The 24,887-nt window shown below is 45.5% G+C and overlaps 14 protein-coding genes and 4 non-coding genes across 18 annotated transcripts; 6 read left to right on the top strand and 12 right to left on the bottom strand. All coding sequences in view use genetic code 12, as the record gives it.

Annotated features, from left to right (window-relative positions):
- Positions 1-5: 5 nt before the first annotated feature.
- Positions 6-78, bottom strand: PGUG_06057. The gene has a single exon. It is a non-coding gene; the product is annotated as a tRNA-Ala (tRNA).
- Positions 79-163: 85 nt separating this feature from the next.
- Positions 164-237, bottom strand: PGUG_06056. The gene has a single exon. It is a non-coding gene; the product is annotated as a tRNA-Ile (tRNA).
- A 132-nt stretch (positions 238-369) lies between these two features.
- Positions 370-1,608, top strand: PGUG_04995 (tRNA-5-taurinomethyluridine 2-sulfurtransferase; the record flags this gene model as incomplete). Its single annotated transcript, XM_001482990.1, has 1 exon — positions 370-1,608. One exon carries the CDS (start codon positions 370-372, stop codon positions 1,606-1,608), a length of 1,239 nt encoding a protein of 412 aa, XP_001483040.2.
- A 60-nt stretch (positions 1,609-1,668) lies between these two features.
- Positions 1,669-2,145, bottom strand: PGUG_04994 (uncharacterized protein; the record flags this gene model as incomplete). Its single annotated transcript, XM_001482989.1, has 1 exon — positions 1,669-2,145. One exon carries the CDS (start codon positions 2,143-2,145, stop codon positions 1,669-1,671), a length of 477 nt encoding a protein of 158 aa, XP_001483039.1.
- On the bottom strand, positions 2,063-3,319 carry RIM101 (alkaline-responsive transcriptional regulator; the record flags this gene model as incomplete). The annotated part of the gene is made up of 1 exon (XM_001482988.1): positions 2,063-3,319. The coding sequence occupies one exon, from the start codon at positions 3,317-3,319 to the stop codon at positions 2,063-2,065; it is 1,257 nt and encodes a 418-aa protein (XP_001483038.2).
- A 395-nt stretch (positions 3,320-3,714) lies between these two features.
- On the bottom strand, positions 3,715-3,787 carry PGUG_06055. The gene has a single exon. It is a non-coding gene; the product is annotated as a tRNA-Thr (tRNA).
- An 8-nt stretch (positions 3,788-3,795) lies between these two features.
- Positions 3,796-3,879, bottom strand: PGUG_06054. The gene has a single exon. It is a non-coding gene; the product is annotated as a tRNA-Tyr (tRNA).
- Positions 3,880-3,977: 98 nt separating this feature from the next.
- Positions 3,978-4,331, top strand: PGUG_04992 (type 1 protein phosphatase-activating protein YPI1; the record flags this gene model as incomplete). Its single annotated transcript, XM_001482987.1, has 1 exon — positions 3,978-4,331. One exon carries the CDS (start codon positions 3,978-3,980, stop codon positions 4,329-4,331), a length of 354 nt encoding a protein of 117 aa, XP_001483037.2.
- Positions 4,332-4,362: 31 nt separating this feature from the next.
- On the bottom strand, positions 4,363-5,769 carry WSC4 (Wsc4p; the record flags this gene model as incomplete). The annotated part of the gene is made up of 1 exon (XM_001482986.1): positions 4,363-5,769. The coding sequence occupies one exon, from the start codon at positions 5,767-5,769 to the stop codon at positions 4,363-4,365; it is 1,407 nt and encodes a 468-aa protein (XP_001483036.2).
- Positions 5,770-6,588: 819 nt separating this feature from the next.
- Positions 6,589-8,439, bottom strand: PGUG_04990 (uncharacterized protein; the record flags this gene model as incomplete). The annotated part of the gene is made up of 1 exon (XM_001482985.1): positions 6,589-8,439. One exon carries the CDS (start codon positions 8,437-8,439, stop codon positions 6,589-6,591), a length of 1,851 nt encoding a protein of 616 aa, XP_001483035.2.
- Positions 8,440-8,578: 139 nt separating this feature from the next.
- RPC10 (DNA-directed RNA polymerase core subunit) lies at positions 8,579-8,800 on the top strand (the record flags this gene model as incomplete). The annotated part of the gene is made up of 1 exon (XM_001482984.1): positions 8,579-8,800. The coding sequence occupies one exon, from the start codon at positions 8,579-8,581 to the stop codon at positions 8,798-8,800; it is 222 nt and encodes a 73-aa protein (XP_001483034.1).
- A 416-nt stretch (positions 8,801-9,216) lies between these two features.
- MDG1 (Mdg1p) lies at positions 9,217-11,076 on the bottom strand (the record flags this gene model as incomplete). The annotated part of the gene is made up of 1 exon (XM_001482983.1): positions 9,217-11,076. One exon carries the CDS (start codon positions 11,074-11,076, stop codon positions 9,217-9,219), a length of 1,860 nt encoding a protein of 619 aa, XP_001483033.2.
- Positions 11,077-11,683: 607 nt separating this feature from the next.
- On the bottom strand, positions 11,684-15,430 carry NCR1 (sphingolipid transporter; the record flags this gene model as incomplete). The annotated part of the gene is made up of 1 exon (XM_001482982.1): positions 11,684-15,430. The coding sequence occupies one exon, from the start codon at positions 15,428-15,430 to the stop codon at positions 11,684-11,686; it is 3,747 nt and encodes a 1,248-aa protein (XP_001483032.2).
- Positions 15,431-15,574: 144 nt separating this feature from the next.
- PGUG_04986 (deoxycytidine monophosphate deaminase) lies at positions 15,575-16,591 on the top strand (the record flags this gene model as incomplete). Its single annotated transcript, XM_001482981.1, has 1 exon — positions 15,575-16,591. One exon carries the CDS (start codon positions 15,575-15,577, stop codon positions 16,589-16,591), a length of 1,017 nt encoding a protein of 338 aa, XP_001483031.2.
- Positions 16,592-16,724: 133 nt separating this feature from the next.
- PGUG_04985 (uncharacterized protein) lies at positions 16,725-17,585 on the bottom strand (the record flags this gene model as incomplete). The annotated part of the gene is made up of 1 exon (XM_001482980.1): positions 16,725-17,585. The coding sequence occupies one exon, from the start codon at positions 17,583-17,585 to the stop codon at positions 16,725-16,727; it is 861 nt and encodes a 286-aa protein (XP_001483030.2).
- A 742-nt stretch (positions 17,586-18,327) lies between these two features.
- On the top strand, positions 18,328-19,497 carry PGUG_04984 (FTR1 family protein; the record flags this gene model as incomplete). Its single annotated transcript, XM_001482979.1, has 1 exon — positions 18,328-19,497. The coding sequence occupies one exon, from the start codon at positions 18,328-18,330 to the stop codon at positions 19,495-19,497; it is 1,170 nt and encodes a 389-aa protein (XP_001483029.1).
- Positions 19,498-19,690: 193 nt separating this feature from the next.
- Positions 19,691-21,463, bottom strand: PGUG_04983 (uncharacterized protein; the record flags this gene model as incomplete). The annotated part of the gene is made up of 1 exon (XM_001482978.1): positions 19,691-21,463. One exon carries the CDS (start codon positions 21,461-21,463, stop codon positions 19,691-19,693), a length of 1,773 nt encoding a protein of 590 aa, XP_001483028.2.
- Positions 21,464-21,563: 100 nt separating this feature from the next.
- IRR1 (Irr1p) lies at positions 21,564-24,815 on the top strand (the record flags this gene model as incomplete). Its single annotated transcript, XM_001482977.1, has 1 exon — positions 21,564-24,815. One exon carries the CDS (start codon positions 21,564-21,566, stop codon positions 24,813-24,815), a length of 3,252 nt encoding a protein of 1,083 aa, XP_001483027.2.
- Positions 24,816-24,887: the final 72 nt, after the last annotated feature.

The following is a 24,887-nucleotide window of genomic DNA, read 5'->3' as shown; positions in this document are numbered from 1 at the left end:
ATAAATGGACGAGTCCGGAGTCGAACCGGAGACCTTTCGCATGCTAAGCGAACGCGCTACCAACTACGCCACACGCCCTTATTTGAGGAAAAACTCCCCGCGACGGTATGAGCGTCACAGGCCAGCACCACAACCGCCAAAAAGAATGCGAAAAAAGAAAGAATGGTCCCTGGCGGGATCGAACCGCCGATCTTGGCGTTATTAGCACCACGCCTTAACCAACTGGGCCAAGGGACCATTTACGTATTGTGAGTTGCATGGGAGTAACTTTGAGCGCGGTGAGAAAATGCGATTACATCTTCAAAATCTCATCACTTTCTTTTCCACCTACAATGGTCACTACACAAATACCTGCAAATTTATAACTATATGATACGACAACCATCATTCCTATCTCCTTACAAGCAATATTTGGTGCCTTTGGGGCTCAAAAGATGGAAAAGTTTGCTTACTTATGAAGACTACAATATTCTTCCATCCCATTTCAAACAACAAGAACCCGATTCAGACGATGAAATCGTGGTGGCGATGAGTTCAGGGGTAGATTCGTCTGTTGCGGCCGCAATCTATGCAAAAAAATACAAAAATGTTAGAGGAATTTATATGGCGAATTGGTCCCAGACTGCAAAATGCACCGAAGCCGATTGGAAAGATGTTCAACGAATTTGTGAGCAGATTCAAATCCCTTGTGAGCGTGTCAACTTCGAGAGAGAATATTGGAGCGACGTTTTCCAGCCAATGATCTCCGCTTATCAAGAAGGCTTGACACCCAATCCGGATGTTGGCTGCAACAAATATGTCAAGTTTGGCAAGATGGTCGAGCATCTTGGAGCCATGTTGGGGAAAGACAGAAAATGGTGGCTCGTCACGGGTCACTATGCCAGGATTATGAAAAACGAAAATACTCAAAGATTCAGTCTATTGCGTGGACTATATCCCAACAAGGACCAGTCTTATTACCTCTCGATGGTTCCATATTCGATTTTGTCGAATGTTCTCATGCCTATAGGCCATATGACCAAGCCAGAAGTTCGCCAGATCGCCAAAGACTTGAATCTTCTTGTTGCTTCCAAACCAGACTCCCAAGGTCTCTGTTTTGTGTCGCAAGAAGAGAACAGTTTCCGCAAGTTTCTCGATGAATATATAGAGCCCAATCCAGGGAATATCGTGACCGAGGATGGCAAGATCTGGGGCCAGCACCAGGGACTTTGGCATGCTACCATTGGCCAAAAACTGGGAATATCGATGCCGCAGGGAAATCCCGATTACAAAGGGGTTTGGTTTGTGAGCGAAAAAAGACAGGCTACGAATGAGTTGGTGATTGTTAAAGGCGGAAACCACCCTTCTCTTTTCAATAGCAAAGTCTTGGCGGAAAACTGGACTTGGATCGACGAAAAAAATGTTGCAAAAGCTGCCGATATGCCTTACCACATTCAGTATCGGTCGCTTCAATTTCCCCTAAAAGTCAAGGCGATTGTGCCAAAAGCTGACAGCCTTGAAATAGAGCTAGAAGAGAAAGCCAGAGCCATGGCACCCGGCCAAAACTTGGTCTTGTACAAAGATAGCCAGGTCTTGGGATCTGGAGTGATCAAGCGAGCGTTTGATTAACCTTGTAAATATATTTAGAATACACATGAGAACAAAAGAAATGGAACATGAACACATAAATTAGAATGCAGTGATGGTGGGATAGAGCTTGTTTTCGGATGCCTTTGGCTGGTTTTCCGAATTGCTCTTTTCTTCAGCATCACGCAAGTCTCTCAAGTAACTTACAACCATGTCAACGAGCGCCTTATGTTTGAGAACGTCCTCGATATCAAACTCGGCTGGTTTCTTCGAGTCAGAGGATTTGGTTTCAGACTTTGAGTCGGAGAGCGAAAGCTTGCCCAACGATGCCACAGCCTCTTCGGTACCGTCGTTTTTCTTTCCTGACTTTTGGTGGGCGCTGACTCCGCCAAACTCCATGGAAACCATACCATCGCCGTAGCTTTGACCCACCTGTCTGTTGACCTGTGGAAATCCATAGTTGTACGATCCGTATTGGTTAGCGTATGGGTCCATTTTAGGTTGTGGTAAGCTTGGGTACAATTGTTGTGGAACCGCCGAGGTTTGGTGTGAGGGATGGTGATGGTGTGCATCGTGCATGGATTGATACTGTAAGTCGATCGAGTTGGACAAGGAGCCGAAAAACCGTTCGGCTTCCTGAAGATTTGCAGCATTGTTGAATGAAGGACCAGGTGCTGGAGCCCCAAATTGCTGGTGTCCTTGGGTTCAACTCGAGCTGATCTTCAAGCAGATTGAGGCGACCAAACATCTCGAGATTATACTGAGGTTCACCGCCATAGCGCATCTTCTTTTGGTCGGGCTGACTGCCGAAAAAGTCGTTCAAAATGTAGCCTGCCATCTGACTCTGGTCCACCCTTCTCTTGCGAGATGGGTCGTTCCCAAGGTAAGATGCAGATGTGGGTTGTGGGTAGGAGCCTTGAATAGGACCGTATGGTGGGATGTTTCCGTGGCTATAATTTGCAACAGGGTATTGGGACATTGGAGGAACCGAAGAGCCAGCAGAATGGATGGGTGAGTCGTCACGAGAGCCTCTCTTTTTGTTACGCGAGTGGTCTTCGGAGTGGATTTTCAGGTGCTTTTTGAGATCTTGAGGACGCTTGAAACTCTTGGGACACACATCACAATGGTAAGGTTTAAGTGGAACATGGACACGAAGATGTGAAGTTATGTGGTCTCTTTTGACGGTGGAAATTCCGCAGTTTTCCCAGTGGCAAGTAAGACTGAGATTATTGGACGACTTGCGGCCCACATGGACATCACAGAGGTGGTCATAGAGCAATTCTGGTGTCTCGGAAACTTCGTTACAGCCCTCCCAGCGGCACTGGAATGGACCTTGGAGGTCCTCGCTGCGCACTTTTCTGTATGTTTTCTTTGATTTGGCGTTTTCGTTGTGTTCGTTGGCATTTTCGGTGGCGGTGGCCGGTTCGTGAGCAGTGCTTGGAGCGGGTCTAGAACCGTTAATTTGGGAGGTGTTTGGCAATTCTACAGCCGGATATGGCTTCCACGTGTCGCCGTGTCCACGCTGAGCACCACTGGCGTCGTGGGGATAGAAATCAAGTGGCTCAAAAGTCATATTTGTGGAGTGATTTTTGCCTTGATGGATGGGTGAGTTTGCCGACGATTGCGACGTGAAAGACGACTGTGGAGAGTCATTACCTTGCGAAGAAGCGGAGGGTGACATGCCGTCCACGTCGGCTTCTTCTGCCATGCGATCTCCGTTGAGATACGAAACTGGGTGGAGATTGTAGTTCATTGCCAGTTTGCTGCGAAAAGTGAAATGGACTAATAAAACAGTTTTACGGTATCCTGGAAGTTATAGGAGTGGATATCAATATTTGGGAGTGGTAGCAGGTTAAAAAAATGTAATAGCAGCGTCCAAGTTTAAAAAAATGCCGTTTCGAATGATGAGCAAAGCGGGAGTCTTTTATTGCGGATGCCAAGACATTGTGCCAAGGTGCTGTATGCCAGAGCCGACATGCAGGAGGGCTATGTCAGACATGTGTGGTGATGAGGTAATGAGGTTAAGAAGAGGGTGGCATGGTTAATGGTGAGTAGGGAGTTAGATAGATGGAGTAGTGTAGTGTATGTTCGCTAAAAAGATAGGTAGCTTTGTGTCAGCTGTGGTGAAGCACAGCATCCCAAAAAAATTGCCTTCAGCCAGATTCGAACTGACGATCTCCTCATTACTAGTGAGGTGCCTTACCAACTTGGCCATAAAGGCAGAACAAATCTCCCGGGGGTGAGTCGAACACCCGATCTCAAGATTACTTAGAAGTTACAGTCTCGCGCCTTAGCCAGCTTGGCCACCGAGAGGGATTTGTGATTGGGTTGGCTGTGGTGGAGGACTCAAAGTAGTGTCCGTGCGCGCGCTGACATTTGTTGCGGCAAATCAAGTGGTTCAATCTTAATTTATGGCGCAACAAGGTTCATCACAAATGCGTCCACAAGGCACTTCCAGCGTCACCCAGACCACCACAGAAACCAGCGCGTCTCCCATACTTCATCTCAGACCATCTAAGCGCAAACTGAAGAAAAAACCTCTGGTCAGATGGACAGAAGACACTGTAGATAATGAGCATATGAACAAGAAAAAGACCAAAATTTGCTGTATTTTCCATCCGCAGCGCCAGTTTGACGACGGGTCGTCGTGTGAATCTTGTTCTTCAAGTGACTCGTCGAGCGATGGCTCTGACACCGAGGATTCAAAACCCAATGCTTACGAGCACCAGCCCCACTACAAAAACCAGTCCAAAGTACCTCAATAAAACTATATAGCGACGTAATTAACGATAGTGGTCACTCTGGATTGGTAACCGTGAGGATCCGGCGTGAGTAGTCGTTCTCGTCGCCTAACGTCTGTTTCGACTCGTTCTGGGCCATGAACATGGCTCGCGAGTCTAGCCTCGAGTCAAACTCGGTGATGGGGAACATGAGGCCGCCCAGAAGCTGGGTGCCGGGATTGCTGGCAGTCAGGTCCAGTCTGCTTCTCGGCGCCAGTTTCTTTTTCGTCAGTTTGCGTGCCAAGAGTGCGGTTTGAGGCAGGTTGAGAAGCAGCCGAATCGAGTGAGTGGAATTATCTCGTTTGAGCGGCAGAGTCGAGGTCATCGACAGATGCTTGGACGTGGCTGTGGCAGGAGCGAATGCTACCCCTTTCTCGTTGGCGGACGAATTGTCGTCGCTGGACCACTGGTTTTCTTCGTCAAACGACTCGTCGTCGTTTCGGCGAGAAAGGCAGCAGCAGCAGTAGAGAAGCCCCGCAAGAAGCCCCACCACCACCACGCCCACGGCGGTGAAAGTTCCAGCAACTTTTCCTTTGGAATCGAAAAAACTCTTGTTCTGGCTGGGAGCCGAAGAGCTGCTATCGGCGCCGGTTGAGCTAGCCGGGCGGTTTGAGAGACTGGCGGGGCCACTCGAGCCGCTGGCCGAGCCAGTTGCTGAACCACTGGACGAACCACTTGCCGAACCGCTGGTTTCATTAGCACTCTCGGTGGCCCATTGGGTATAAACGGTGGTTGTTTGTTCGCCTTTGACGGTTTTGATGGAGTAGACTGTTGTTGCTCGGAGTGGGCGTTCCGTGGAGGAACTTGTGGGGGAGGAAGTAGTGGAACTGGTGGGGGTTGAAGTAGTGGAACTGGTGGGGGTTGAAGGTTTTGTAGTACTTGAAGTGGAAGTGGAAGTTGGCGAGGTTGAAGTGGTGGAAGTACTGGTTGTGCTTGGTGATTTCAGCGCCGATTCAAATGCATCGTCGGGCCATGGCGACTCGGTTTCTGTCTGGTGATCTTGTGTCAGTTGCTGTGTCAGTTGTTGAGTTTTCTGCGTTTGGGTCAGTTGCTGAGTTTGTTTCTGTGTCTCTGTCTCTTGCTGTGTCTCGCTCGGTTCTCCGTCAATATAAATATATCCATAGTAGCCGCTTCCCGCACACATCTCCGCAGGGTATCCAGGACATGATGTGTCACATTTTGACGACGAAACCGTCGAGCCCGGCGCCTCGTTGGCACACCAGCAGTAGAATCCCTGGACAATTGCCACCGTATACCCAAAACCTTCACAAGTATCGTGGCATTTTCCATTGGAATTGAATTGATAGTAGGTTCCAGAGCCTCCAGCAACGTTCGATGAAGAGCACTTTGCAAGGGTAAGTCCATCTCCCACAACCCCCACGACGAGAAACAACACCTGGAGCATCAATATCGTCGGGTTCATCGTGCCAGAAAGGAATCGGCTATCCACTAGGGGAGGAGATGTCGCCAGGGGTGATTTATAAATAGCAGTGCGATGCCAGAAAATGAAAAATTATTGGTGGTATGAAGTTGTATGGTATGGTGACGATGTGGTAACGTTGTGATAACGTTGTAGTGGTCACTTTTTGGCTTTATAGGGTAGTTTTGTGAAATGTTCTTTAGCCTTGAATAGCGAATTGAGAATCGAGCAACAAAATGAGCACTGATGTAATGGAAAAAAACGCACTCAAAAGCCAAGAATATGAATACCAAAGTTAAAACCGGGATCCATGCACACCGCAAAATACCCAACAGCCCCCAATTACAAAGTTGAAAAGAAATGATGTTTTCGATATGGGGCGGTTATATACAACTAAATCGGTTGTCTCAGATAACAACCTCGTGCTTCCACAACTACAATAGTTTAAACACCACTTGCCGAATTGGGCTATCTTGATGCCTTGTTGGAAATATGGGCTAGTTGAACCGAGCAATGCGGACCGAAAAATCCGAGTTGTTGCGCAACCAACAATTGCAAAACTTTTACTGGAAAATCACCACCGAAGAAAAATCTCAAAAGCTCCGATCTCTCGTATCCATTTGTATCTTGATGATGCCCCAAAGCCCATCCCATATCGGGGTTTCTATGCGCCATGCTGCCCTCTTCCTGCACGCCGCGCACGCCGCTAATCGGTAGTTGCTGCTTATTTCAATTACCGCACCGGTTTCGGAAGGTGCCCGAGGCTTCTCCTGCAGGGTCCCGCTAGAACCAGGCACCCAACCGACCGATTGGTCAAAACGGTCACAAGTTCCGAACTTTCATTTCTTGCTCCACATACTCTTCCAATCCCATCTCGAGCCGTGACACTCGCTGTCTGGCCCGGGCATCGTTGATCTTGCCCCGTTGAACATGCTGATATTTTTTCCCATCTGCAAGTTGCGGCTTCTTGACCAATTGTAGTAATTTTTCGATTTCGCCTCTAGAAATCCTAATTTGACATATTTTCTTCCTTAATTCATGCCACATGTCTATTTCTGGTCCACTCAATGGCTCGTGGATTGGAATAGGGTTGCTGGCACTTTCTTGTAAAATACCTTCAAACTGGTTCATTTGCAGCCCAACCATCCGGCGCAAAATTTTGTACGATTCTGGCTTGCCGCTTCCATCCCCCACTTCACTGGGTAGTACTAGCTTGGTAGTGGCATCGTGGATCACTCCGCGTAAAATGTGGCTCAATTGTTCGTAGTCATATTGTTCTTTGTTGGACAAGAGAACCAGAAGAATTTTTTGAAATACTTCTGGTGCTTCTTCAGACGCACTCGTGACAAGCCGACAGTACACTCCAAGCATGACCAAAAACTTTTCTTCGATATTAGCGTTCTGTTGCAAACCTTGCAAGACATAACGAGGAGAATGGTCGTCCCAGCCTTGGGTGTGATTCGTGCAAAATTTGTTGAAAAAGTCATCAAGTTGGTCTTCAGCAACATGCTTTGCTCTGTGGAATAGAACCTTGTTGCTGAATCTGGCATGAGATTGCCAGTCTTTTAGGCGCAAATCGCTTTCGATGAAGGTGATCACATCTTCGGTATTCTTGGTGGTTTCGCCGAAATCCTCTAAAATTCGAAGCCCAAGCGACGGTAGTATGGGGAGATTAATGGTGCCTAGCTTGCTAATAAACATCTCCTTGAAAAATATGTTTTTGATCAGATCGTAGACTCGAGTCCATGTTTTCAAGTTGATTTCAATTCCTAGTTCTTTGCTCAACCTGAGGTACTTAATGACAATGTGGTGGGTATTAGTTGTGGTTCTGATGTTGGCGTGGATCAGGCAGAGCTTTAGCAAGTTGTTAATGGTGTCGATGTTGATTTGATGGCCATCATGTTTCATCACCAAAAGTAATTCTCGCGCAAACGAGCTCTGATTTTTGTCAAACCCAAAGTACTTGATCAAGTAGTTGTATGTATCTGTCGAACGCACCAGCTTGTACTTTGTGTTGGTCGGTTTGTGTGTGTACAATAGTATATCTGGAATTAGGCCACTCATCAACGACAGTGAATTCTTGTAGAGCACTTTAGTATGTGTCAAAAAGTAAATGTAGTCCTTAAAACTTTCCAGTGTCAACGGTTCTGGCATTGGTGGTAATTCTGTAAACCAGTACCGAGGCGATTTTGGGTGGTTTTCACTTTTAGTGTTTCGACTCAAATCCTGGTCGTTGGCTGATTCCAATAGATGAGCCGGTGTGAGCTCCACAAGCAAATCCAACATCTTTGTAAAAGCCATCCGGTTTTCCAAGAACGAGTTATATCTCATAACATTATTTTGGCTTGTTTTAGCCTTCCAATTTGATTTTGCCAAATCAGCATCAAAAGGACGAGGTTCAGGCTCGAATATCTTGAGGTTGGGAATGTTTACCGGTTTCAAAAAATCCTGAAACACCTTACGCTGGTACCCATTAAGGTGCTTTTTCCTCTTTTGGAGCTCTTTCTTCGACAAATTGGTTTGAGGCGGTCGTATTATTCGATTTTCTTTGCTTTCTACAGCTCCAGTAGACCCATTTTTGGTCCACTTCGAGCCCACTTTATCCTCCCGCATGTATTCCACCATGCGCATGGACCGGCTCACTCTGCTTATCGCATCCTTGATGTTATTCATCTCCCATTCCGGCCCCACAAATCGAGTAAATTCACGCCGTTGGCATCGGTAAATCTCAAGACCGTATACTCGTTCCTGCAGACAGCCCGAATTTTTACCAATTTCTCATCACTGAATTTCTTGTTCATTAACTGTTCAGATGTCTTCGCCACAAAGAGAGGGTTTCACCGCCCCTGCGTCCATCTCACACGCTGCACACGGTCAGGTCACCAACAAGTCCTTGGGGGTCAAATACAACTGTGCTCAATGTGCTACTTCGTTTTCTTTGGGAAAGAGCGATGCTATACGGTGTAAAGAATGCGGTCATAGGGTGATATACAAGTCCCGGACAAGACGTATGGTGCAGTTTGAGGCCAGGTAGATGTAATGTATAATAGACGAAAGTGATTTGAAGTTGTAGGAGAAAACGAAATCTGGAATTATAGAAAAGAGCGAAATTTCAAAATATTGTAAATGAGAAAATGTGAGAATAGAGACTAATAAGTACTAATGATACTAAATTATACTACACGGACTAATATGATACTAAAAAATACTAAACGGAGTAATATGTTCTAAATCATATTGATATGATATGAATATGATACTAAATATATTGATATGACATTATATGATTCAGTCAAGCAGTGGCTTGCAACATGTGAATACATGAATCCACCTTCTTTATCGGTTGGATCCGCTTTTACTTCATAATACTGTTATAACACAAGTTACCTAAATAGTACATACGCCACTCATTACCAGGGTATCAATTACGGCATGAACGGCCCCGCACGTCTAGTTGAAGATCTTCTTCAACTTGGCCAAAAAGCCCCCCTTCTTCTTCTTTTCTTCCTTGGTTGGCTTACTACTTGTCTTGGCGGCTGGAGTTGTCTTGGCAGGAGTCTTCTTGGCTGGAGACCCGGAACTAGCAGCTGCATCGGTGGTGGCAGGCTTAGTCTTGCTCTTGGAAGAAGTGGTCTCGGATATGTGAGCTTCCTCCTTCAATCTTTCAGCCTCAGACTTGGTAGGCTGGATTTCTTCGAGAGTCACATCTCCATTTTGTCCCGCCAAAGCAGCTTCGATCTCCTTCTTGCTGCCGTTGCCTTGAGCAATCACTATCTCTTCGTCTTCAATGACTTTGCTAGGTTCACCAGGTGTAACTTCTTTGACAATGTGCTCAGCCTTGACAATGTGCTCAGGAGCACCAGCGGCAGCGACAGGGGTAGCAGCTGGAAGATCGGAATTGTCAACGGGTGAAGCTGCCACCTCCTTCTCTGCTGGGTGAGATGCGTCAGTGGCCTGGGCCTTTGGATCTAATGTGTGAACTTCCTGAGGAGGGCTCACTGGTGAAAGTGCGCTTCCGCCAGCAAGATCTTTGGAGTTGTCTTCCACAGGGATGACAGCAGCAGCAACCGGCTCGGTCACAGAAGTATCCTTGGTAGCAGCAGCAGACGCTGGGGTATCCTTGTGGCCAGAAATTGGTGCTGAAACATCTTTAGATACCTCTGGTGCTTTAGACACTTCGGGTGCTGACGATTCAGAAGCAGCAGTAACTCCTGCCGCACCAGCTCCAGCGCCAAGTGCACCAGCACCCAAGGCAGCGCCGGTGTGAGAAGGCTTGTGCTCTTCTTTTGTAGTGACTGGCTCGTCGATAGGAGTAGCTGAAGTTTCAGAGGTAACTGGAGCTTCCGAGCCAGTTACATCCGACTTGGCAGTAACGGGAGCAATTGGCTCAGAAGCTGAAGCTTTTGATTCAGAAGTCACTGGAGCAGACTCAGCGGCAGTTTGAGTGCCAACAGACTCAGACACTGGTGCAGCTTCTGGGTCCTCAGTGTATGCCCTCTTGGTGGCTTCGTCGTCTACAGGAACCTGCGAAACCAAAGTAGTAGCGGCACCAGCTGTGAGAGTGCCAACTGCGGCAGCACCGAGAACTTCTTCAGCTTTCTTGTCCTTGGCAGTTTCTTCTTCAACCGCCTTGGTAGCAGCATCTGGCTCTGGGGTGGAATTGAACTCGGAAGTGTCCTCGGTAGTTCCCTCGCCGTTGTTCACCGCACCAGCAGCAGCAGCCTTATTCTTCTTCTTGGCCTTGTACTGGCTTCTCTTCACCTTCTTCTTCTGCTTCTTCTTTTCTTCAGGCGTAAGCTCACGTTCGTTCAATGCCTTGGCATCAACATCACGAACAGTAGAAAACGCAGCCAAAGCTTCAGGGTCGGTGGGAACATGAATACCAGGTTCTCCAGCAACACTGTGCTGCTTGGGCTCAGAAGTGGGCATAACAGTAGCCTTAGCCTCACCTTGAGCAGCGGGGGTGTACGCAAGTCCACCAGCCTCAGGAATAGCGGAACCCTTCGAGGCAGTAGTAAAATCAGATTCTTCCAAAACGTTGTTCTCGATACCACTCTCATCCTTCTCAATTCTGTCGTCTGGCGACAACTTCCATTCACCATCCACAACGTATTTGTAGAGGAGTTTACCACTGGACGATGGCAATGGCACAGTCAATTCAAAGCTGCCATTGGCTTGTTTTACCAAAAACAACGACTTGGACCAGTTGTCGAATGTACCAGTAAGAATGACCTCTTCGGGTCCTTTTGGCCTGTGGTTAGTAAAGACCGAAAAGTGGGGAGACAGTTTAGGGATAAGCGCCGGGTTCATGTGAAGAGGAGGACCGGCACTCAATTGAGTCCAGTCCTGATCTCTAGAAGACTGAAAAGGTCTTGCAACAGCATAATGAGGTTGCTAACTTTGAAGGAACAAGACAGTGTCAAAAGTGTGGCGAAAAGAGCGAACCCATCTCAATCTCAAACCATGAATTTCCACATATTGAGCTATTTCTTTCCATCAATAAAGCAATCCTTATAATAGTAAGCCCTCTTAAAGCACAAACAACTCTTCCACGCAACTTATCAGCCCAAAAATGTGCCAAAAAATCAAAAGTTTACTCCCTAAAATTGGTTCTCCGCCTTTCAAAAAAAAGGATTATAAGGCAAAATAATCTACTATTTTGATTGCATGCCTAAACAGTTGAATACTTACCATTTGAATGTGTGTACGTAAGACATAGTTGTAGATAGTTCAAAAATTCAAGAACCAAATTTTTAGTTGTCTTAACTCTTGACGGTTTTTCCAAGTTTGGTCACTCACCAACAAATCGGGTGCAGGACAATAACCAGCAGTACCTCGAGATGCGGCTGGTTACGCGGCGCCGCGCGGCGCACGCGCGGCTCGGCAAACTATCGTCAAAAAATGAGAAGAGCCAGCTTCAGTCATCGTTGCCGTATCGAGCCACCGCTTCGGTGTTTGCATCCAGACTCTCGTCCTGCACTGGTGTGTCTGTTTGGGTGTAGCTGAGAAGAACTGGGAGCAAACAAAGTGAATGAACAGCAGCAATTACCACCAATGCGAGCCACATTCGAAAGTAGTATACTTCAAAAATCTTGGATTTTGTAAATGCCAATACCAGGATTCCAATCAACTTTGTGATTGTGATTCCGCTGAGGACGGTGCCTCCCGTGGTAGCCAATGTGGCATGTGCAGGCGAAACGGCGGGAGACAAATTTCCACTTCCGTTGGATTTCGCAGCCATCATAAACCCTCTTGTGATATGGATAGTGAACTCCACCGCCAACCCCGTACATATGATGAGATTGACCAACGTCACAGCATTGAGCGATATGGACCACCAGGCGAGAACTCCGCCAATATTGACGATTATGAATGCTATGGTGGTGATGAGCACCGCTGCGATTCTGAGCGATCCAAGAAGAAGACTGCTGACAACGAAAATGATGATTCCAGCAGCTAAAAGTAAAACAAACGTCAACATTACGATGTTCTGGTACTGCACGAAGAAAATGTAGAACGGCGAGTAGGCAAACATATCGACGTTGTTATACATTTGAATCTCGTCAACCACTCTCAAAGCATTGGAATAGGCATCGATGAAGTCCTGTTGCGAACGTAGTGGACGATGTGAGGTGCGGAAGTAACTAGCAAAGATTTCGTTCTTGTCGTCGTTCAAGGAAATGCTAGCGGAATATGGTGCTTTTCCACCAAGTGGACAAGGATCGCTGGGCTCTTCAATCCATACTTTGAAGTATTTCATGAAATCTTTTCCAGTGGGCAATCCTGACATATCTATGTTGTATGGTGGCTTATGGTTGGCATAGCAAGCTTGACAAAGACGTTCTGGGTCTCCAGGTCGACAGAACTGATCCACATTAGTTTTGTTCACTCGACAACACTGGTCCAAATTGGGGTTGAGCCACCCAAAGAAGTCGTCTAGCCATACCGAAGGAGGGTCGTTTATCGTCGAAAGGTCACTTCTTTCCAGCTCTTTCTGAAGAATATTGGATATGGAGAACTCTGCACATGTTGAGAACTTTCCACATACTTTTTGCTGGTTGTTCCTTTTTCTAAGGTCCAAATTTTTCAACACGAAAAATACCGGTGGACCAACATTCAAGTACTGATACACCGAGTCAAAGTAGGAAATCAAATACGAGTCTGAAGGCAATGCTAGCCGCTGGTCCAAGCCAAGCTCAATCTGGGGAAGAGCATACAATGAGATTCCGAGCCACAACACAAAAAACGACAAGATTTTCGGCTTACTGGTTTTTGACAAGATTCTTGGTGCGTACCATTTTTCAAAGAAACCGGAAAAATCGTACGACCAGGTGTGAATATCTTCCTCTTCTGGCTCTCCTGGCAAGTGCACTGGTAACTGAACAAATGGAAATACATCGAAACGACCCAGATCGCTTCTCTTTTGGTCAAGTGTCATCAACGAGACGAAAGCCGTCATTTGCAACACAAAGTTCACAAATATAGCACCGGCTGAATAGAACGCAAAGTTCTTGACCGCAGGCATATCGACAACGGTAGCAAGGAGAAACATCGTCAATTGAAGCACTGCACTTATTAAGCACGAAGGACCCACCGATGCTAGGGTCTTGGATACATTTTCTTCAACAGACGACAGCGGATTGCTTTTGGTTACCTGCTTGAGTTCGTGGACAAGAAGGAAGATATTGTCGATTCCAATGGCCAAGATGAGGAACGGAATAACTTCTGCAATTATTAGTGTCGATTTGAGCCCAATAAACGATAGTAAACCAATTGAAGAAGTGACAGAAACAATGATGATCAAAATACCACTGAGTCCCAATAAAAACCTAGTTTCAACAAACGACCTCATTTTAAAAGCCAACGGGATCTTTCCTCCAAGAGCAAGCGAGGCATACACAAACATCACCAAATATGAAATAACCACAATTTTAACATCGGTGTTGGATGATTTATTGAGCTCTTCCTTGAGAGATATCTCAGTGCTGAAATCGATCTTAAGATCAGGACGCTCTTGCTGCAAGTTGAATATCCACGATTGTAAACCATGCTCGTATTTCACTGCTTTTTCAGTATACTTGAAGTCTTTCAGATTACTTGACACCAAGAGAGTTACAACAAAAGCTTCAGAATATAGCACATCGTCTCTATCAAACAAAAGGTTCTTGTTCAAAGGCTGCTGAAACGAGGGTAAGCAAGTAACGGGAGAATCCGTACATCCTTGAAGTTTTGATTTCCAGTTTCTTTCATTGAGATAATCGATGTTTCCTCCGAAATATTGCGTAAAAGATTCAATTGCACAAGTATCGCCCAATGGTTTGAAGCACAAATCTTCAAGAGGCACACCATCAAGGTTCTGGAGCTCCTGCTCCTTTTCGAACCACCAGCGCACATTTTCCCAGTTGAGAATAGGTGTGCTATTTTTGGTGGAGATAATCATCTGTTCAACTCTGAACCACTCCCCAAAGTTTTGCTCGAAAAACTGCAAATTTTGAAGCGCTGGTTCAGAAGGACTCACCCATAAGTTGATAGGGTTTTGTTCAAACTCGAGGTAGGAAAGTCCTAGAGAGAAAAAGACCGTGACTACCAAACTCACGCCGATGGTAAAGAGCGGAAATCTCGCACAAAACGAACCAAGGTCCTCGAAAAACAGCTGGATAGCAATAAAGAGCTCTTCTTGTAGAGCCGAAATCGAGTTCTGAAGCAGGATGGATTTGGTGGTGATAGTATCGTCGGTCGCATCGTAGGCATTGACGGCATCTTCAAGTATGTCGTTCATTTGCAGCCACCGAGCTTCCTTAGTTCGAACCAAGTATACGTGGTAACCCGCAAGCGCCAAGAAGAGCGCTAGCCATATCATAAGCACCGCAAACGAAAAGCACGGAATTGGACCCACTGAGCATTTCTTATCGTAGCCAGCAAAAGCAGGTAATTCTGGACAAGACAAAGAGCAGTCCGAACAGGCACAACGGTACTCCTTGTCATTGCAACTCTTCATGTCGCCGGTTCTCAATTGGAGTCCCAGTGCTTTTTCCTCGTCATTTACTTCGTACTTGAAATTTATCTGGAACGGAGAGCCACCAAGCAATGGCTTTTCATCGCCCAAAAACTTGAGAAATTGACTATAGTTCTTGGCTCCTCCTCCAATCAAGTCCATAGCATAGCCGTTGGTCGCTGAGAATTTGACCTCTTTGCACGAGTCGTAGAATTGCTCTGCAAAACCAGGGTCGACAAACTGACTCAATTCCGTCACAATCTCCTTCTTTGTATCCTGAGCCACGCCTATTCTGGTGACATTGACGAACGTAGACTGGTCTGGAGAGCACGTAAAGTTACAGAAGAAATCGTAGAAATTCTTGCGGCAAGCAGGACATGAACTGATGATAGGATCGACTTTTTTGAGGTTAGACTCAAGATTTTTCAATTGGTCAAGTGTACAGCAGACCAACCGAGAAGAGAATTCGGCTCCACAAACCGATTCCAAGAGCTCTCTAGCTTCTGAAGATGGTTTTTGGGCCTCAAGTGGTCCGGGACACGGCAACTGAGCACCAAAAATTGACTTTTTTCCACAGTTATCGTACATGGCACAAGTCCCCGGAGTGTGCAGCTTGTCTCCAAAGACCCCACATGCCACAAGAACAAGTATAAGTAGTCTCAAGAGCATAAGGTACCGGCTTGCTTTAATTGGTGGCAAGTAGAGGAATAAGGTTCTGCTGCGATTTAACTGTGTGGGGGGGCTCGCGAGGACACCCACACACCCATACTGAGGGACATCTGACTAGCGAAATCGGTGCGAACGCGTACAGAGATGTTGATAGGTATATCTGGCACCGTTTGTGCGGGAAAAACCGAGGTGGCTCGGTACTTGACATTCCAGGGGTTTGAGCGCATAGCATTATTGGAGCCAAGTTTGGAAGAAAAAGGTAATTTAAATGGTAATTATGATGTTGGAAACGACGATGGTGATGAGTCTCTTCAACCAAAAAATGTTTTCAGCAACATTGGACAACTTGTGGACTTTGTGACAGAAAACTATCGAGATAACTATGTTCTTTGTGACGTGGAGCGCTTGGATGTGTTGGAAGCGTTACAAAAAAGACCTTTTTTTCTTCATGTGTCCATTGATGCTCCAGTTCAAAGAAGACATCTGCGATTGAAGACTAAAAACAAGACGGAAATTCCGTTGACGAGCTTTATAGAGATGTGTGATCTTCAATTGTACTCGAAACCACACCCGCTCGCACAAATAATGAACCAAGCTCAAATCAAAATCATCAACTCTTCGTTGTCAGTCAAGGATTTATATGTGCAACTCTCGGAACTCAAACTATTGGACAAATCCAGGTTGAGGCCCTCATGGGACTCATACTTCATGAGACTCGCGGACTTGGCAGCTCTTCGTTCCAATTGCATGAAACGGAGAGTAGGATGTGTGGTGGTTCGAGGTAATCGAGTCATTGCAACTGGGTATAATGGTACTCCACGTAACTTGCCCAATTGCAACGAAGGAGGGTGTCCGCGATGCAATATGGGCCATGGAAGTGGTGCGGAACTTTCTACTTGTCTTTGTTTGCATGCCGAAGAAAACGCACTTTTGGAAGCTGGCAGAGATCGAATATCCAGATCACATCCCGATGAGCGAGGTGTGTTATACTGTAACACATGTCCATGCTTGACGTGCTCCATCAAAATCGTCCAGAGCGGAATAAAAGAAGTGGTGTATGCCCAGAGCTACTCAATGGATGAGAGCTCTCACCGAGTGATGAGCCAAGCGAATATTATTCTACGTCAGTTTCTGCCGCCAGTGGAGGGTGTCTTCATTTAGGGAAGCAGCGAAGCAGTGAAGCCAATTGTATCAATTGACTTAACGCTAGCTTTACATTCAGAATTTTGGTTGCATATTTATTCTGACTTTTGGCTTAGCTACGCCATACTTTCAATTTTGTTTGGCTCACTTCCTATATCTCCTTATACTCATAAGGACCTGGTTTTTGTTCAGCATCAAACTCAATGGTTTCCAACACTTTTCCATCCACCGATAAAGTCGCCTTGACATGGTCTCCAGCTTCAACTGGACCAACACCCTTTGGCGTACCGGTCAAGATCAAATCACCCTTTTCTAATGTCATGATACGTGACATGTGGGACAAGATACGATGGATGGGAAACAACATGAGATCGGTTGTGTCTTGTTGCTTAACCTTGTCATTAATAGAAAGCGACAACTCCACCTTATATGGATCAGGGATATCCTTCTTTGCAATTGAGTGCGATACTGGCAAAAAAGTGTCGAAACCCTTACCAATGGACCAAGGTAAACCTTTCTTTTTGGCCTCATCTTGGACATTTCTGGCTGTCATATCGATAGTCAAAGCATACGATTCTATGCACTCAAGGGCTTCTTCATTCGAGAACGAGTCAGGAAGATCACGAAGAGTCCTGTTCAATACTATACCCACTTCCACCTCGTGATGAACGACGACTCCTCGAGGAACAAGGAACGGACCCGAGTTCGGCTTCAACACCGAAGACGAAGGTTTAAGAAAAAAAAAAGGTTGTTGTGGAGTTGCATTCAGGAGCTCCTTAATATGGGCTGCGTAGTTGCGCCCAATACAGAGAATCTTGCGAGCGTTGTTGATGTAGTTCAATGACATGAGGGTGTCTTGGTGCTCGTTGGTGAAATACTTGAAGTACAGGAAGACTTGTGAACTGGATGCAGGTTTTGAACCAGCGAGCACGATACAGGATCGCACGATACAGGAATCGAACCGCATCAGTAAGCCCAAGGGTCTAGACGACCAAAAAGCCTTGAAGAACATCAAAAATCATTGAAAAACCAAAAAGCCATTGATAGACTATCAAAATACCACTGAAGGACCAAAAAATACCGTAGAAGACACTAGAAACATCAAGGACCATAAATACCGCACCATAAAACCGAACTCGCAAATAATGAGCGTACACTTAAATCTTTAGTTCTCGCCAATCGCCAAAGGCCGTGGCCGAAGCGGGTTTTGGCACATAGACGTGCGGCTGCTACCCGGCCAAACAGCTGCCTCAGGCAACCATTTGGCATACGAGCTGCACGGTGCTGCCTGCAGGAAGTTTATTCATCATCATTATGATCATTGGTCGTAAATCTGAGCCCCAGAACCCGGTGGCTTAGGATCGAGATTAGATCTGGGGTCCTGGTGGCAAAAAGCGCAACTCGTAGCTTTAACATGCCACAAAATATTCACTGATCTTTGAGTATAATTGATCAGATAATGCAGGCAGAACCGTGCCAAGAATTTGCAAAATTTTATCATTTTCATCAGACAGCTTACCCTGCGGGATTTTGCCCTACATGCCGGAATCCAGCCCCATTGGGAAAGTTTTAGTATAGGTGCATGGGCGTGTAGCCTGCTGCAGGTGCAAGGCTCAAGTCTTGGCATGCAGTGACAATCTGCACGAGGTGACATAAAAACCCATCAACTTTTCAATTGCTGAAAAAACTGAAAATTTTTTTCCACTGTAGCAGTTGTCGAATTTAGAGTCTTCTCCCACGGACTCTAGGCAACAATGGTAAACGTTTTCAATGTGCAAATCTTCTTTGTGGTGTTTAGAGAATCGTTAGAAGCCGTGGTGGTTGTTTCGGTGCTACTTGCTTTTCTTAAACAAGGTTTGGGAGGCAGTAGTGAAGACCCAGTAGTCTACAAAAAACTTGTGCGACAGGTTTGGCTAGGGTCTGTGCTAGGGGTAGTGGTTTGTCTTATTATTGGATGTGCTTTTATTGGTGCTTTTTATTCTTTGAAGAATGATATTTGGGCGAAATCAGAGGATCTTTGGGAAGGTATTTTTTGTATCATTGCAACGGTATTGATCTCGCTTATGGGAATTGCCATGTTGAGAGTCAACAAGATGAAGGAAAAATGGAGAGTCAAGTTGGCTCAAGCATTGGTTAAAGACACTACCAAGCAGAAATTCAACCTTGGTCGTTGGACCAAAAAATATGCCATGTTTATCTTGCCTTTCATCACCTGTTTGAGAGAAGGTTTGGAAGCAGTAGTGTTTGTTGGAGGTGTTGGTTTGAACAGTCCAGCCAGCTCGTTCCCAATTCCAGTTATCGTCGGTTTAATTGCTGGTATCTTGGTGGGAATGGCCCTTTACTACTCTGGTTCCACCGTTTCGTTGCAAGTTTTCTTGGTCATATCCACTTGTATCTTGTACTTGATTGCCGCAGGATTGTTCTCCAGAGGTATTTGGTTCTTCGAGACCTACGTATACAACCAGAAAACCGGTGGAGATGCTTCTGAAAACGGTTCTGGTCCTGGTACTTACGATATTTCCAAGTCAGTTTGGCATGTCAATTGTTGCAATCCAGAGACAGACAACGGTTGGGATGTGTTCAATTCACTTTTGGGATGGCAGAACTCGGCCACCTATGGCTCAGTTATTTCCTACAACGTATATTGGATTGCCATTGTCGTCGCATTGGCATTGATGCTCTTTGAAGAAAAGAAGGGTCACTTGCCTTTCTGCAAAAACTTGACGTTGCGCCAATTGAACCCAATGTACCACATCAAGAATAAGAAGAAACATGAACTTTCTCAGCAAGAGAAAGATGAGTTGTTTGCCAAGGTGAGAAACCAAAGAGTTGGAGAGGAAAACCGGTCGGAAGAGAACCGGTCGGTTTCTTCTGAGGAAAAGGTGGTGGAGAAGGTGGGGAACCTTGAGGAGAAGTCACAGTGATTAATCTGGCGAACCATGACGTGAACTAAAACACACACACACACAAAGTTCATGCCATGGAGCCAACACTTGTTTATAGAGCCGAGCCAATTGTTCATTATTTAGCGGGTACTAATACATGATCATTACAAAAACTTTATTCATACAATTAATTTTATTGAAACTTTATTCGTTATATAAATGATACAATTAGTCAAGCGGACCAGAATTGGTACATCTTGGGTTCGGCGACGCTAACTGGTAATCTATCGTCTGAGTTGTTGTCGGCAGACTCGATATCCATGGTAGAGCCGTCAAGAGGCTTTTTGAGTCCATTGCTGAACGCTTTTTCCACCTCAACAATGTCGGACTGAATACTCAAGGATGAAAGAAGTTCGTTCAACTCTGGAGTAATTGAATCTTGATGGTTTTTCTTGAACTGGTTAATTTTTTCCAAATGGGTCCACCGCTCATAGAGTACCTGCTTTCTCTCGTTGTTCAAAAGTTTCTCGGTTTCAACAAGAGTTTTTTCCAACTCGTGCACTCTCTCTAACTTCACCTGGACTTTCTCGACGGTAAGCTCGATGATTTGGTTGATGATATTGGTTTGGTCTGAGATCATTTCTTCTTTGTTTTTACGAGCGTTCTCCCGCACAGTGTCCACTCCTTGTTGGGAAGAAACAATATGAGAAACCACATCCTGGATCAACTCCTTGCGGTCGATACCCTTGACCTTTTCCTCTCTTTTGACAACTTGCGGTAAGTACTGGTCTTCGATGGGAAGACGAATAAATTTGAGAAGACACTGCTCTCGGCTCTTGGTGCCTACATACTCGGCAATCTTATCCCATTGTCCGTTGGCGTTGGAATTGAGCAGCATGTGAGGATTGGAGTTGTTGGCAGGATCGTAACTGCCAAACATCTCTATGGCTTCCAACAAGAGCAAAGTTTCCTGTTCGGTCCAGATTCCTGGCTTAGCCTCGTCTGCCTTGGTGAGCTTGAGAAAGTCGGCCGCCTGGAAATTGGAGGGGAAAAGACCCTGCTCGTAACAAGTTTGGCACAAAACGCTGGCGCTGTTCATGGTAACATTGGGGTTGTTGGCGTAGGACTTGGACTTCAAGTTGTGGTAGCGAATCTCGCTGCTCTCGTTTCCACATATGTTACAAAAATACTGAATGATGTTTTTCGGGGCATTCTTGGGGTCAAAGTTACCCCCAGAAGCGTATATGTTGCGGCGCACCTCGAGATTTAAGGGGATGGCCTTATGGTCTAGAGTTTCTTCTTGTTCTTCTGCGTCGTCTGGTTTGGGAGTAGGCAAACTTTCCGCCAGTTTGACATCACTATTCTCCGGAAGCAACGGAACTAGACCCCTGGGTGTGTCGAGAGTGATCTGGAAATGGCCAGTGTACTGAGGACCCACGATGGTTGGTTTGGTACGAGGGTCGATTTGGTAGTTGATCAAACCCCATTTTTCCAAAAATTGGTGGATCCGAATGAGACTGGACACGTCTCCAGCAACATTCCGGCGGATAGCTGTGATCGTCAAGTACTCCAACGGGTTGATTCTGTAAGCGTTTATCATAAAATCACGCATGTTTCTGTATGTTTGAGGCGTTTTGTAAACACTCTTGCGCTGAGTTTCCTGAGGGAAAAAGTCAGGAAACAGCTTTTTCTCGATGCTGTGGACCTCGTTCATGTTGAACCACTTGGCAAACGATGGAATAACAACGTGAGAAGCCTGTTCTATGAGGTACGATTTTGCCTTTTCCTGGAACGACGACATTATTCTTTCCATATCTACTGTGGGATTTTCGGAATCAGATCCGTCTTCTGGCTTCACTGTGTGGTCGCTAGCGCCTACATCTGGCGTGGCGGTGGCCGTTTCTGGTGCAGACATTGGATGTGTTGTAACTGGAAAACCTATTTCGAATTTTCGCCGGGTTCGCACCTCACGTGCAAAGTCACCCGCGCGCTTATATGCCGGCATGAACGCGGGACGTGTCGCGATGCTGAGATCAACTACTTGATAGTTATTCAGTCCACATTAATTGCTCAAGCACACGTTTCTAGTACGCTTTCTTATCAGAATGCCCCGCGCTACACGTGTACACAAACGCGTCAACTACCAGGAACTGGATTCAGAGGACGAAATAAAAACACATCTGGCAAAACGACGCGCTACAAGCCATCAAAAACAACCCGTTAAGCGCACAAAACAACCTCAAAGAAAGGTCCCTACCACTGCGGCCGAGGCTGGACCGGGATATGTGGAAAATACAATTTTTTCAGCGCTTTCGGACCCACAATCAAACGTAGAAGAAGAGTCTCGTCAGTGGCTCGAACAGTATGAAGACACCCCTGCGGCTGCAATTGCCAATTTTATCAATTTGTTGCTCCGGAGCTGTGGTTGCGTAACTCAGATCCAGGAACACGACACAGAAACAGAATCTCAGACGTCAACTGTGGCAGAAATCGTTGCAGCTTTTTCAGAACAGGGTTACCACGAATACCCGTTTGGATCCAAACAACCAGACCGCAAGTTCTTCCGAGACAATGTTATTGAGTTCATGGAAAGACTTGTGGAAATTGCTCACGATAAGGGAATGCTTGATGATGATAAGTTTATGTCCCATCTACTTGCATGGTGCACTCCATTTACAACTTGTAATATCAGACCACTTCGTCATATTTTTACGATTACTGTCCTCACCATGCAATCCAGCCTATGCGACGTGATGACTCTGATTTTCCCTGCCCTCGAAAAGGCCCTGCGACAACTTGCAAATGCTTCAAAAGGACGCAGTAAAAGAACCGCCAAAAATGCATTGGAGTCCCTTCAATTCACTGTTAACACGTTCACAGCTCAGAAGAACACCATTGAGAGTTTATTCTTGATTAATACAGAGGCTGTTTTCATCCATAGATATCGCGACCTTGATTCCCTGATAAGACAAGAGTGTGTCAAAAGCTTGGGTTACGCTATAGACACGTATCCCGACTATTTCTTTCAAGCGTCTTACTTGAGGTACTTGGGATGGCTCTTATCAGATCCGGTGAGTCTGGTGCGGGCAGAAGTGGTTAGGATTCTTGTTTCATTGTACGAACACGCTACCGCTCGTAATAAAACGTTGGACACGGGATTCCGCCAATTTACCGAACGGTTTAAAAGCCAGTTGATGCTGATGGCTACTCGAGATGACGACGCCCAGGTACGGCTCAGATCCACTTCCATTTGTTGCCTGCTACTCAAAATTGGCTTCCTCAATGACCAGGAAACAAAGACTATGGGAACTAGTATCTTGAGATACTTTGCCGCAACCCCAGGCTCTACTACTGATGCCAGAACTAAGGAGAAAATGGTCCGATTCATGGACCTCGTGACTAAAGCGATGGCCGATACAGAATGTGAAAAGTTTACAGAAATTATTGACTCTTACGCCGATTCTGGGGCCCAGAATAATTTCTCAATCACGAATGCCATCAAGGTGAAGTGCATCATCAATTACCTTCGTGATATAGCCAGCGTTGATGGGGTTGACATACATGAAGTCTTGCCCACTTTGTTCATGTTTCTATCTCAAGTGCCTAATGCTGTTTCATGGGACTTTGTGATCCAGTATTACCTCATGGACACTTCATCTCTTCAGCTAGATGATGATACTGAGCTTGAATATCTTAGGAGCTTAATTGATATTAGTGAGCCAACAGACCAACTATTTGTGGCTCTCTATATATTAGGAAGCATACTGTGGCTTTATCAGGTTACTCTGTTGCGTAAGCTTGAAAAAAATGCTGATGCGTTGACCGAGCCAGTGGAAGAAACTCAATTGAAGCTCGTTGAGCTTGTACCCCAGCTTGCCAAGCAATTAGTGAAATCCAGTGATCAATGTGGAATTCTTGTTAGATTATGGACATTGTTGTTACGGCCATCTCCGGTATTTGGCTCGTTGTACAATGGTTTCAAACTGATTGGCCAACTACATGTTTACAACGACGTGAACAAGGACTTGCTCATGTTTTTCGACGAGTATGAACCCAAGCAGTTACTTCAAAACCATGTTTTGGATTCATTTAAAGTGTTCTTTGTCGTGATTCTTCTGGCATATGATACGAAAACTGGAGACGAAGATGTTGAGGATTCTCAAATATCAACGCCAGAAGTTCGAATTGTTGTACAGAATGTCACGTTGTCACTAGCAACCGGCGTCCAAGAGCTAATCAAAACATGCGAAACTACCGCAAATCCTCCTCTTTCTCAGGTAATGGAGATTTCCACCTGTATTCTCAAATTATTCATGTTGAGTGAACACATTGACATTGTCTCTATAATTGATGGTAAAATCAAAACACAATCTATTTGTCTTTCCATACCGAATGTTGTCATGAAAGACATTTCGATCCTGAAAGAGATTATAGAAAACACTCAAAACACAAAAAGATATTTACAGGACTTGTCATCAATAGCATTTGCCAGTTTGAGCTTCCTTTCGAATGTGACATCAATTCAACTTGAATCCATAATTGCAGCATCGCTACACAATGTGGAACTCTTGGACACCGATCTTCTGACAGTTTTCGAGTATTTATCGCCATCGTTGGCAACTATAGTAAACCTCCAGGAGCAGGTCAGGGATTGCATATTCCTTGTTGGCAATCTGGAACAAAACTTGCAAAATTCAATCCCGGACCGCCAAGAATGTCTTGAGTCTTTGAATCAGCTTAGTACCCTTCTAGGCTCCAAGTTGATTGATCTCCTTATTCCCATTCGTTTCTTTTACCTCAAATGCAAGGATATGAAATTCACAGGCTTCGATGATTTGTTCGCATATGACCAGCTTGGAAAGTATGCAACTACGAATATCGATATACTTACCGAGCAAGGATTGCTTTTCCCATTTTTGGTTCATGAAAGCAAATTGGCACAATTAAAGGGTACAGAGATTAAAAAGTCCGAATCTGAAAGTGCTTCAATCGAAGAAGTGGCTGCAATTATGGTGACACCGCAAGCTGTGGAGCAAAGTTTAATGGAACTGGACGACGATGATGAGGAAGAGGAAGATGCTGAGATACGAAAAGAGGTCCGCATCAATTTGGAAGAGCAAAACAATGCTCGCCGCAGGGAAGAACAGATATGGCAATGTGAAAAGGATTTATGCGTTTACACCATGAGACTTTTAGCGCTCCAACTGGTTGCACTTCTTACTCCGGATGTGATCGAAAGGATTGGGGCCAATGCGTCGGCATTGGGTGGAGCTTTCAATTCTACGATAAGCAACAAGTTCAAAAAGATTTCCGGCGACAAACCTGAGGATCAAAGCAGTTCGTCTAAAGAAAAATAAATGGCATTCATATATTTCATACAAGGCTCGAGGTTCATAAATAGCGTTATTAGTAACAGAGCATATTGCTCA

The sequence above is a fragment of the Meyerozyma guilliermondii genome, genomic scaffold (assembly GCF_000149425.1).
Source record: "Meyerozyma guilliermondii ATCC 6260 scaffold_6 genomic scaffold, whole genome shotgun sequence".
In the NCBI taxonomy this organism is placed as follows: Eukaryota; Fungi; Ascomycota; class Pichiomycetes; order Serinales; family Debaryomycetaceae; genus Meyerozyma; species Meyerozyma guilliermondii.
The sequence above is the reverse complement of the archived record's forward strand: the minus strand, read 5'-3'. Positions and strand labels throughout refer to the sequence as shown.